Source organism: Montipora foliosa, chromosome 6 (assembly GCF_036669935.1).
Source record: "Montipora foliosa isolate CH-2021 chromosome 6, ASM3666993v2, whole genome shotgun sequence".
NCBI classification, from domain to species: Eukaryota; Metazoa; Cnidaria; class Anthozoa; order Scleractinia; family Acroporidae; genus Montipora; species Montipora foliosa.
Genome location: NC_090874.1, coordinates 16,665,165 through 16,675,774, shown reverse-complemented (window position 1 = coordinate 16,675,774; position 10,610 = coordinate 16,665,165). Strand labels below are relative to the sequence as shown.

General features: G+C 39.3%; 1 protein-coding gene across 3 annotated transcripts in view; it reads left to right on the top strand.

Annotated features, from left to right (window-relative positions):
• The window catches only part of LOC138006855 (avidin-related protein 4/5-like), a 12,946-nt gene extending 8,786 nt beyond the window's left edge, over positions 1-4,160 (top strand). For all 3 annotated transcript variants that reach the window (XM_068853455.1, XM_068853454.1, XM_068853456.1), the window contains exons 2-4: positions 584-658; positions 3,261-3,451; positions 3,755-4,160. In XM_068853455.1, the coding sequence (XP_068709556.1) occupies positions 631-658; positions 3,261-3,451; positions 3,755-3,976 (441 nt within the window). In that variant the 5' untranslated portion in view covers positions 584-630 and the 3' untranslated portion in view covers positions 3,977-4,160. The remainder of the gene's footprint in view (positions 1-583; positions 659-3,260; positions 3,452-3,754) is intronic.
• Positions 4,161-10,610: the final 6,450 nt, after the last annotated feature.

Below are 10,610 nucleotides of genomic sequence, written 5' to 3'. Positions count from 1 at the left end.
AGCTCTTCTGTGCGCAGGCTACGGTCGAGGACGAAAAAAGAATACCTCTGATCGCACGACCCCAGCACCTCATTTTCATGCGCAGAGACAGTTCAGATATTTCTCGTCAAACCAGCTTTGGCTGCCAAGCTGAGACTGCTTCTCACGGGACGCAATGAAGCGCATCATTCAACAAACATTCCTGAAAATTGTGATTACAGTGATTGCTATTCATTTTAACAGCTTTAACAATTTTGGAGCAATTTTGACGATCTTGTATTAATTTTAGGTGCGTAAGATTGATTTATTTGATGAAAATTATTTTCCCTCAAAGCGAGACTTTATTGTTGAACGTGTTTAAAGCATGATACTGTAATAGCAAAGAGCTAGAGATCATCATTGCCTAAAGGGCAGAATGGAAGACTTCGAAATGCGAGAAACTTTTGTCTGTCCTTACCAATTTTCGTCCGTAAGTCCTTCCTTCCCATGGCCAGACACAGTTGCACTTGCAACAAATGTTGACGAGTTCAACTTTTTTAGTTAATTCCCCCGACTGCTCTCAAACGAGCTTCAGTATCCTCTAATTGTTATTCTTTTCTTAAAGGTTGACATTGCTGGTTCTTAGTGATTCCTGGCTTCTTCCAAATTACCATGGCAAATGAGGGAAACAAAGTTCAAGGTACGACGTATGTCCCAAAGATATTGACAGCCAATAAGAGTAGGGGAGCATTCACCACTCCACCACCACCACCATCATTATTATTCATTTTAGAGACTGATTCAAGACAAAGACAAGATAAAAGTGTGGATTGCAAAAATTAATAGGCTCCTTGTAATGTATAAGACTGTCTAAAGAGATTATTTTATTACCAAGGAGAATTTGATCTGTACCGAAATTTTTAGGGAATGATATTCTCATTCAGAAATTGCTAGCTAAACGTTACCTTCTAAGAACATCCAATCGAGCCATTTGAAGAAATGTGTAGCTGTTCGACATCGTGAAACCAAAATTCTTAGAACAGTTTGACTCTCCCGATCGCATATTTCACCGAAGATTATCGTTGGGTGTCCCTGACGTCCCCGGGTTGGACACTGACCGGGTCAGTTCAGCGCCTGAATTTATGTTTAAAAGCAACCCGGTGTCATGTAAAGAGGCCCTAAGAAGAACTCTGTGCCCCACTTCAAAGACCCTCAATTTGTGGCTTGCAACCAACCTCCAGAGACACAGATAGCATTATGCTAAAATGTTCAATTGCTGGCGGAAGAACAAAGGAAACTAATATCTGAGAGATCTGTTGATTTTGTCCACCAACATGACGGCGATGACCAAATGTGCAAACTGCCTATTGTATTTTGATCTCGAATAAAAGGCATTAATTAAAAGAAGGTAAGATGCACGAATTATAGCATAGTCCTTTATTATTTATTATTCAATGATGAAATGGTATATGAAGTGAATCATATATGAACTGCGGATATGAAATCAAGTGAAGCTATGATCTTCGCAGTTATGAATGCAATTTTTACAATTATTGCGTAGAGAAGCCTGAAAAATTCAGGACTTCAACGGGGTTTGAACCCATGACCTCGCGATTCCGGTGCGACGCTCTAACCAACTGAGCTATGAAGCCACTGACGTTAACGTTGGGCTAAGTTGGTCATTTATGGGTTCTAATGGTCCCGTGAGGAATGAATCAATGATGAAATGGTATATGAAGTGGATCATATATGAACTGCGGATATGAAATCAAGTGGAGCTATGATCTTCGCAGTTATTAACGCAATTTTTACAATTGCGTAGAGAAGCATGAAAAATTCAGGACTTCACCGGGGTTTGAACCCGTGACCTCGCGATTCCGGTGCGACGCTCTAACCAACTGAGCTATGAAGCCACTGACGTCGGGCTCAGTTGGTTACAGCGTCGCACCAGAATCGCGAGGTCACGGGTTCAAACCCCGTTGAAGTCCTGAATTTTTCGGGCTCATGAACAATAGCATGTATGGCAACACGATGGAAAGTTTACTGAAACCACAATTAAATATCCATCAAAGCTGACATTCGTCTTATGCCGGTAAAATATCTAGATAAAATCAAGTCACCATAAGTAAAATTATAGTAGTCGTGGGTGGCTAATTTGTCTAATAAGCATGCAATTTCACTGGTTGCTGTTTCCAGTAGACGAGTTATCCCGGAACAATGTGAACAGGGCAATTTAGTATAAGCACAAAAATATTTTGATACAACCGTTAAGGAAGTGATGGGTGTTTTCAAAAATGAACCAAATGAGGTATCATTCCTGAATTCAGCGTTGGAATGCGATCTGAGATGTATAGTTATATAAAATACTTATCTTCAGAAACAGCTTAGGGTACAAGCTATAATAATGGTGTTTTTGTGTCGATTTAGTAGTACATTTTGTCGGTCCCCTACTTAATTCAAGTAGACACATACCTATACACCCTTTTAATAAGTCTAATATACGCCGTTTTCCGCTAATGACGTCGAACTCTTGCTTTCAAATTTTATTCAGAAATGTACAAAGACCTAGAACTTTTCCGATTTCTTTTCTTGTTTGAAGCCTTTGTACATTTCTGAATAAATGTTAAAAGCAAGAGTTCGACGTCATTAGCGGAAAACGTCATATATTAGACTTATTAAAAGGGTGTATACAAATTATTATTCGCAAGTTGACAGGTTCATTAATCTACGTAATCATAAAAATTGCAATTTTCTCGATTGTGATTGTGATTGTGATTGTGCTTTAAAAGCAAAGAGACTGGACGCTTAACCTTACCACCACTCCCCTGAACTTAATTGCGTTATATTACTACTATTGGCAGTATTTCATCACCGTGTCTATGAACCGCTATGAGGACAAAGGAATGTGTCCACTCGCTTCCTCCCTCCTTGGATGACCCCAGCTAAGATGCTAGATTTGCGCAAACTTGTATGGCAAATAGTTGAGCGAAAATATGTTCTAATTATTAGGTGCTGAGATCCAATTTTCTCTCCCCTTACCGGAATGAGCTAGTGATATGAACACATGCATCCCTAACCTTAATGTTTTTGACCAAGAGCAAATTAGTCTTGTTTTGACATCGTTCAAATACTGAAAGAGTTTTGAGAGCCTTAAAGCTCTTTTGATTTTCGCCCCCCTCAATCACTCTCCTGGTGCTATAGATGTAATAGACAAGATTCCAACTGCACATAGGTCGTTAATAATCTATCAGTGAAAAATGTTTGGTGGTTAAGTACATCTAATAAAAATTTTTACTCCGAAGGTGATGTGAGTGGAATTTGGCATAACCAGCTAGGTTCAACAATGGAAATTAATCTGAATAAGGATGGGACGTCATTTAGCGGCACTTACTCGAACAACGCCCCTGACTCCCCTCCACTCATAGAGAGTTTAATTGGTAGTGTGGGGAGTAGCGGATCACCAGCTACATTAGGCTTCACGGTTAATTTCGAAGTAAGTCATACAAGCGTTTTTGCCTCTTTTATTTGTGCAAAAGATCAAATAAAACATATTTGATTTTAATGATTTTGGAGAGTAATTATTTTGGCATGTATCTTTTGATTGCTTCATTTTACTGAGGGATTTTAAGTGGCTAAAGTGACAAGTCGTAAACTTCAAAGTAAGAAGTAACTTCAAAAACAAGTGCCCTCTGTCTACCCCAGTTTTCGCTTGGTTTTTCTAGCCTTCTGCCAGTCATTTTCACTCGTCCCCTTAAATTGGGAGCCTGGAACAGGCTAACTGTATCTTTCACCTTAGGGCGGCAGGTTTACCACGTCTTGGTCCGGCCAATACTTCAACAATGATGGTGATGAAGTTTTGTTGACAACATGGCTTATGACTGCCAATCTGAGTGACGCCAACGAGTACTGGGAGTCAACCAATGTTGGGCAAGATCGCTTTACAAGGCAACCTCAGGCTCAGAAAAAGGGACGCAAATCTCTTGTCAGTCAACACCTTGCTAAGATGGCGAAAAAGTGAGAAAAAGTCGCCAATAGGATGCAACTTGCATAAGACGGGGCTTAGATAAAGTACATCAAGTTGCCGATTGATAGGATTGATAGGATTGAATTAACTTTAACTATTGACAGCTTGTAATGTTATATATTCTGACATTTAGCTGTACACTTTTTTGATTTCCAATAAACAATAGTGTAAAAATAAAGCGTTGTTGTTGTTGTAGTTGTAAAGCACTAAAGCCAAAGATATCAGATCAAATTCTGATATGTAAACCAACAGTTTACAACAATTCTATGAAAGCCTGTATAAACCTCACCGGGATTTAGTTCAACAAACGGAAACCTCCTTTAATTGTGAAGATCTCCCAATACCAAAGCTATCAGAAGATTACAGATAGTTTAATTTCAATTGGTGAAGGAGTTATTACCTTAGATGAATGTTCAAAGGTCTTGAATTCTTTTGCTTTAAATAAGGCTCCTGGAAATGATGGATTGCCAGTAGAATTTTATCACACTTTTTGGAATTCGGTTGGAGAACTTTTAGTGGAATCTTTTAATGAGTCATTTATAAAGGGAAATATGAGTCCATCACAGAGACAAGCCGTAATTACCCTTATTGAGAAGAAGGACCAAGACCGTTGTGATCTTAAAAACTGGCAACCAATTTCCCTCCTAAATGTTGATGCAAAAATAGCCTCTAAAGTTATTGCTGAAAGATTGAAGCGTGTGTTGCCGGATTTAATACATGAGAATCAGTCAGGATACATCTCAGGTAGAAGTATTAGCGATAATATTCGCTCAATCCTCGATATAATGGAATATACAAAAGACAAGAACAAACCTGGTATCTTATTCTTTATTGACTTTGAGAAAGCTCTTGATAGTTTAGAATAGGACTTTCTTAATGAATGTCTAGAACTATTCAACTTTGGACCAGATTTTATAAGATGGGTCAATATCTTCTACAAAAATATTCAAAGCTGTGTCATAAATAATGGATTGTGTTCTCACTACTTTAATGTGGAGCGCGGAGTGAGACAAGGTGACCCTCTCTCTCCTTACCTGTTTGCCCAGGGGGGGGGGACTCCCATATGAAACAGACGGGTATGCTCGTCGGAAATTTTGAATTTAACCCCTAAAGGAGACCAATCTAGGCGTGGCTTAAGCAAATTTTGACCCCTAAAAGAGACCGTTTAAAATCTTTTATCTAAAAAGAAAATTTAAAAGGAAATTTGATTTCTGTTTCTCTTCGCGTAATTCTGTGTTACTTCGCGGAACCCTAAACGAGACCTTGGTGGCATAAAATATTGTCGCTTTGCCCGGAACACCCTAAGCGAGACCAAAATCCAAAATTTACACCCCTAAGCGAGACGACGAGCATCCCCGTCTGTTTCATATGGGATCCCCCCCCCCCCCCCGGGCCTGTTTGTAACGGCGGTTGAAATTTTGGCTATTGCCATAAGAAATAAAGATGTCATCAAAGGAATTGAAATCAATAAGTTGGAGACTAGACTTATTTCATCGGACTTAAACTCTGCTAATGCCCTTTTTAGCTTACTTGAAGAGTTTGAGAAGGCCTCTGGTTTAAAACTGAATGTTAAAAAGACTGAAGCAATGTGGATTGGTTCTCTTAGGAGTTGTCAAGATCAACCGCTGGGAGTCAAATGGCAAACCTGCGTTAAATTTTTAGGAATCCATATAACGTAGGACATTAAGCTTTTAGTTGAAAAGAATTTTAAACAAAGACTAAAGAAAATCGGAAATGTAATTAATATTTGGAAAGTCAGAGGGCTGTCTATCCATGGTAAAGTAACAATTATCAAGGCGTTCTTGCTTTCAAAAATGATTTACCCTAGCTCTGTTTTGACTACTCCTCCTGAGATTATAAAAGAATTTAATAGACTAGTATTTCACTTCCTATGGAATGGGAAAGGTAAGGTCACTAGCTAGACGCTCTACCTATGCGTCCTATGATTCTGGTGGTGTCAACATGGTTGATTATGAAAACTTAGTCAAAGCCCTAAGGTTAAGTTGGTTAAAAAGAATAACTGATGAAGGATGCAGCAGTTTTTGGAAACTTTATCTCCGTGACCTCCTAAGTAGTTATGGAGGGTTATTGATTTTTGAATGTAACTATGCTGTTAATAACTTAAATATTTTACCTGAGTTTTATTATGAGCTTCTATTATGGTGGTCAGAATTACGAGATCTCGTTGATTGCGATGGCGAATATAAATATAGTCTAGCTACGTCATAGAAAGTGCGGCGTACGGGGTTTTATTCACGAGTTGTTTGTGTCAAAAACCCGAACGAGCGAGGTACGAGCGAGTGAGGGCTTTGGTTTATCCGCCAAATCTGGAAAGCTTTTTTAATGTAAACGATGCACGATTGTGATTGGCTCAGAAAGCTCTTTACGCTATCGTTGATTGGTTATACTTCGCCATGTGAAACAGCTGTACGCCATTCTGATTGGTTGTATAGGATTTTTTGACATGTGAAAATATAGCGTATAGATTTCTACAAATGAGATTTATGGAATAAAATTCTCGTGTTATGTGTAATAAATATATTATATGGAATAACAGAGAAATTAAGATTGAAGGCAAAAGTGTGTTGTATAAACGTTATTTATCAAAAGGTGTTAAGTATACCAAAGAGGTCCACTCGACTTCGGGACCAAAAATAATTTTCCCTCATTTTTTGTCAGTGAAAAGGATTTGGCACATATATATAAAAAAGCAATTTATTATTTTTCAGTTTCTTATTTTTCCTTTGCTACGAGCCAAAATTGAATTGGGCGGAACTGAGCTTGCCGACCGTGATCAGAAAGGTAAAATAAACCGATTTTGTGAAGCGTGCTACATCCCCTAAAATGCAGCTCACAGAATTTCATACAAATTCTAAGGTACATTCATTACTTAGACTGACGAAATATGGAAACTTTTCGGGAAATTCTAAGCTTACCAGAGAGGCTGGAAGACACCCTACTCTGAGGCCTTTGTTCACCTACAAAAATTTAGCCAAGTTTGAGGAAGAAAATCTCAAAAGTTGAGTCTAAATGAAGGCTAAAAAGCAGATCACAGTAAATTTCTTACCTTAATAAACCGCTCCATAAGTTTAAACCGCTGGGTATCTCCTTGGATTACACGCAACAACAGATTAAAATCTGCCACAATCAGTGTATTTACACAACTATCGCTCGTGTCAAAGGTCATTTGCATAACCCTTGCACTCGGTGAAAATATGTCTTCTGCCGTTCAGGTTCGTTTGTTGACCTTCTGAGTAGTGACAAAAAGCTTCCTTTAGTAAATGGATGAGCTGGAGATCCAGTTTTGAGGTGCAGGTTGCGTTAAAGTTGATCAATTCTCAAGACTTGCGAGATACTCCAAAAGTAAATAATGGCTGTCACTAATTAACCGTTGCCGTCGTCCTGACAAGCTCCTTTGGTACATTCTCCCACAGATCGACGGAACGCTAGGAGAAGATGAAAGTAGTCAGTTTTCATTTACCGTTTTTATGACAACTGAATCCTGTATTATTACTACTAGCCTAATGACTACTAAGGAACTTGAGCGTAAAGACAACAACAACGAACACTTGCCGGTTATCTCTGAGAGGTGAGTTCGTAAAGTGCACCTGAGAACACGACAGGCTTGAATGGAACCATGTTTTGCCATGGTCTGTGCTTCTGTTTCATGCTTGATGGCTGCTTGTATTTTACAATCACCGCTTATGTAGCACTTAAAATGAACGTCGGGATCCGTTGATGCCACGAATGCAACACTAGCCTTATTTGTCACAATGTCACACAAGTTTCCTTAAAACTCTTAAACTTGGTTGGGTAGCTTTCATTCGTTAACCTTTCGGTTGGAATGTTTAAATTTTCAATTTAATCAATATAAGAAAATCGCCCCCAGTGCTCTCACGTTTCTGCAATGGGCTATCAAAAACTGACGTCAAATTGCTTTTTACGATAACAAATTGTCAAATTGTCCGCTCTCGCTAATTGACGTGTCGCACAAATTACAGTTTCATGTGCCTATTCGCTTACTGACAATGAAAAAATTAGCCAATGAGCGCGGTAGGATTTCTGCAGTTATCGTTAAAATATATTATCGCATCGATCCGGACCACATGGAATAGAAATTCTTAACCGCAGAGTCATTCTTATCCTAATGAAAACTGATATTGGCGAGCATTATCATCGCTGAATTAAAAGTGTGTTATTAGACTTAAATTCACAACAAAACACTAGACAGGACTGTTTGCCCGAACAGCAATCAAATCGAAAAAAAAAAAAAAGCATTGAATCCTTTTGCCTGTAGTTCAACGCACACCACATCCCGTATTTTTTTTCAAGAGAAATTTAAAGCCTTGGTAACAGTTACACACGCTAATTATCGAAGCTGCATGATGATGACGAGCCACGGAATCAATTTATAACATGAGCATTATTTCAACATGTCCAAATTGTTGGAAATTTCAAAATGATGGCACGTGTCCTTGGCATCGTGACTCATTGAATCCCATAGTTTTTAGCTGATCCTCAGAAAACAAGGGGCCCTACTCCTTAAAGAAGTTGATAATTATACACTATTTATGACCGAACGGCTGAAAGCCTTACCCTTGGGGCTGCCCGTACCTATATAGCCCATACGGGGAGTACCCCCAGGCACCCTCCTTCGAGCAAGGTAAGACGGCATGTCCCATCACTAAACTATTTGTTTCGCCAGGCTGAGAAATCAAAGACAAACTAGTTTTATGGCCAACAGTGCTGGGTCCTGCTGGAGAAAAAAAAACGGTAGGGTACTAGTCCTATAATCAACAAAGCCAGAAATCGCTCTCTCAGCATCTGCTGAGTTTCTTGGCCCTATCTTTTGATTTTCTTCATTTTATTCATGGTTCGACCATTGGGTTTTCTGTAAAAAAACGAACGCCTGATAAACTGTCGTGTTCTCAGGTGCACTTTACGAACTCACCTCTCAGAGATAACCGGCAAGTGTTCGTTGTTGTTGTCTTTACGCTCAAGTTCCTTAGTAGTCATTAGGCTAGTAGTAATAATACAGGATTCAGTAGTCATAAAAACGGTAAATGAAAACTTACTACTTTCATCTTCTCCTAGCGTTCCGTCGATCTGTGGGAGAATGTACCAAAGGAGCTTGTCAGGACGACGGCAACGGTTAATTAGTGACAGCCATTATTTAAAAATTGCACCGTAACCAGGATGAGACATGTTGTGAATCTGAAAGACGTTCTCTGGTTAAAAATTGGTTAAAAATTATAAGCTTTCGGCTATTTGCGTGCCTTCCATATATTAGCGGCTTGACAGAGCCCCTCATGAGATTGTTACGCAAACATCAAATTCGAGTCGTCACCAAACCACTTAAAACCCTTCAGCAAGAATTCCCATCCCCAAAAACAAGACAGCCCTTGGACCAACAATGCAATGTTGTTTACAAAATTCCGTGCTCGGACTGTCCGTGGAGTTACATTGGCGAAACTGGAAGATCCTTTTTAACGCGGAAAAAAGAACATCAAAGAAACCTAAAAAATTTCGCGAAAGGGTCAAACATTGCCAGCCATGCATGGAAGAATGACCACTCTATTGACTTTAATAATGCATGCGTGATTGACAAAGGCAACTACCGTGTTAGAAAAACCTTGGAATCCTGGCATACCGCTAAAACTGTTAACGCGGACAATAATTCTAAACCGTTACCGAGACAATACTCTATTTTATTGTAATTTTTTCTAGATCATTCTTATTCATATTTTAGTTCTCACCCACATCGAATTTTTACACCCCTTTTCGTATATATTTTAATTCGTGCTTTTTATATTTCATTCGTTAAAGGCTATAGATAGATAGCCGAAAGCTTATAATTTTTAACCAATTTTTAACCAGAGAACGTCTTTCAGATTCACAGCCATTATTTACTTTTGGAGTATCTCGCAAGTCTTGAGAATTGATCAACTTTAACGCAACCTGCACCTCAAAACTGGATCTCCAGCTTATCCATTTACTAAAGGAAGCTTTTTGTCACCACTCAGAAGGTCAACAAACGAACCTGAACGGCAGAAGACATATTTTCACCGAGTGCAAGGGTTATGCAAATGAACTTTGACACGAGCGATAGTTGTGTAAATACACTGATTGGCCGTTTTTATACTAGAGACGCATAATCCGTCTGGACGAACTATGCGTCTCTCAGTTTATTCGACTAGTGTAAAGACGGGACGAACTAGGAGACGAGGAAATAGTGGACCCTACGCCCGAACAAATAAAAAAAGCCTGGGTACAACGCTTGTTTTGGCGCGAACTTTAAAGATGGCGGCCGCTTTGGAGCTCGTAAAATTGTTGTCACGAAAACGGAAGGAAGCAGAAGAGGTCACTTTTTGCGAATTTAAAAGGAATGAGGATATGGCAAAAAAACGTTGTTTAAGAGAGATGGAATTCGAAACTGAAGCCGCACAAGCTGCTGCTCTGTCAGCAATCGTGGTTAGCAAAGGGAATAGGAACTCGCGAGGTGCAGATGAGCTAAGAAACGGCAATTGGTGGGCCGACGGCTACCAAAACTGGGACGAAGATTCCTTCAAAAAAAAGGTTGAGGGTGTCTCGAGAAACATTTGAGTTTATCCTGGGGGAGATCGGAGAT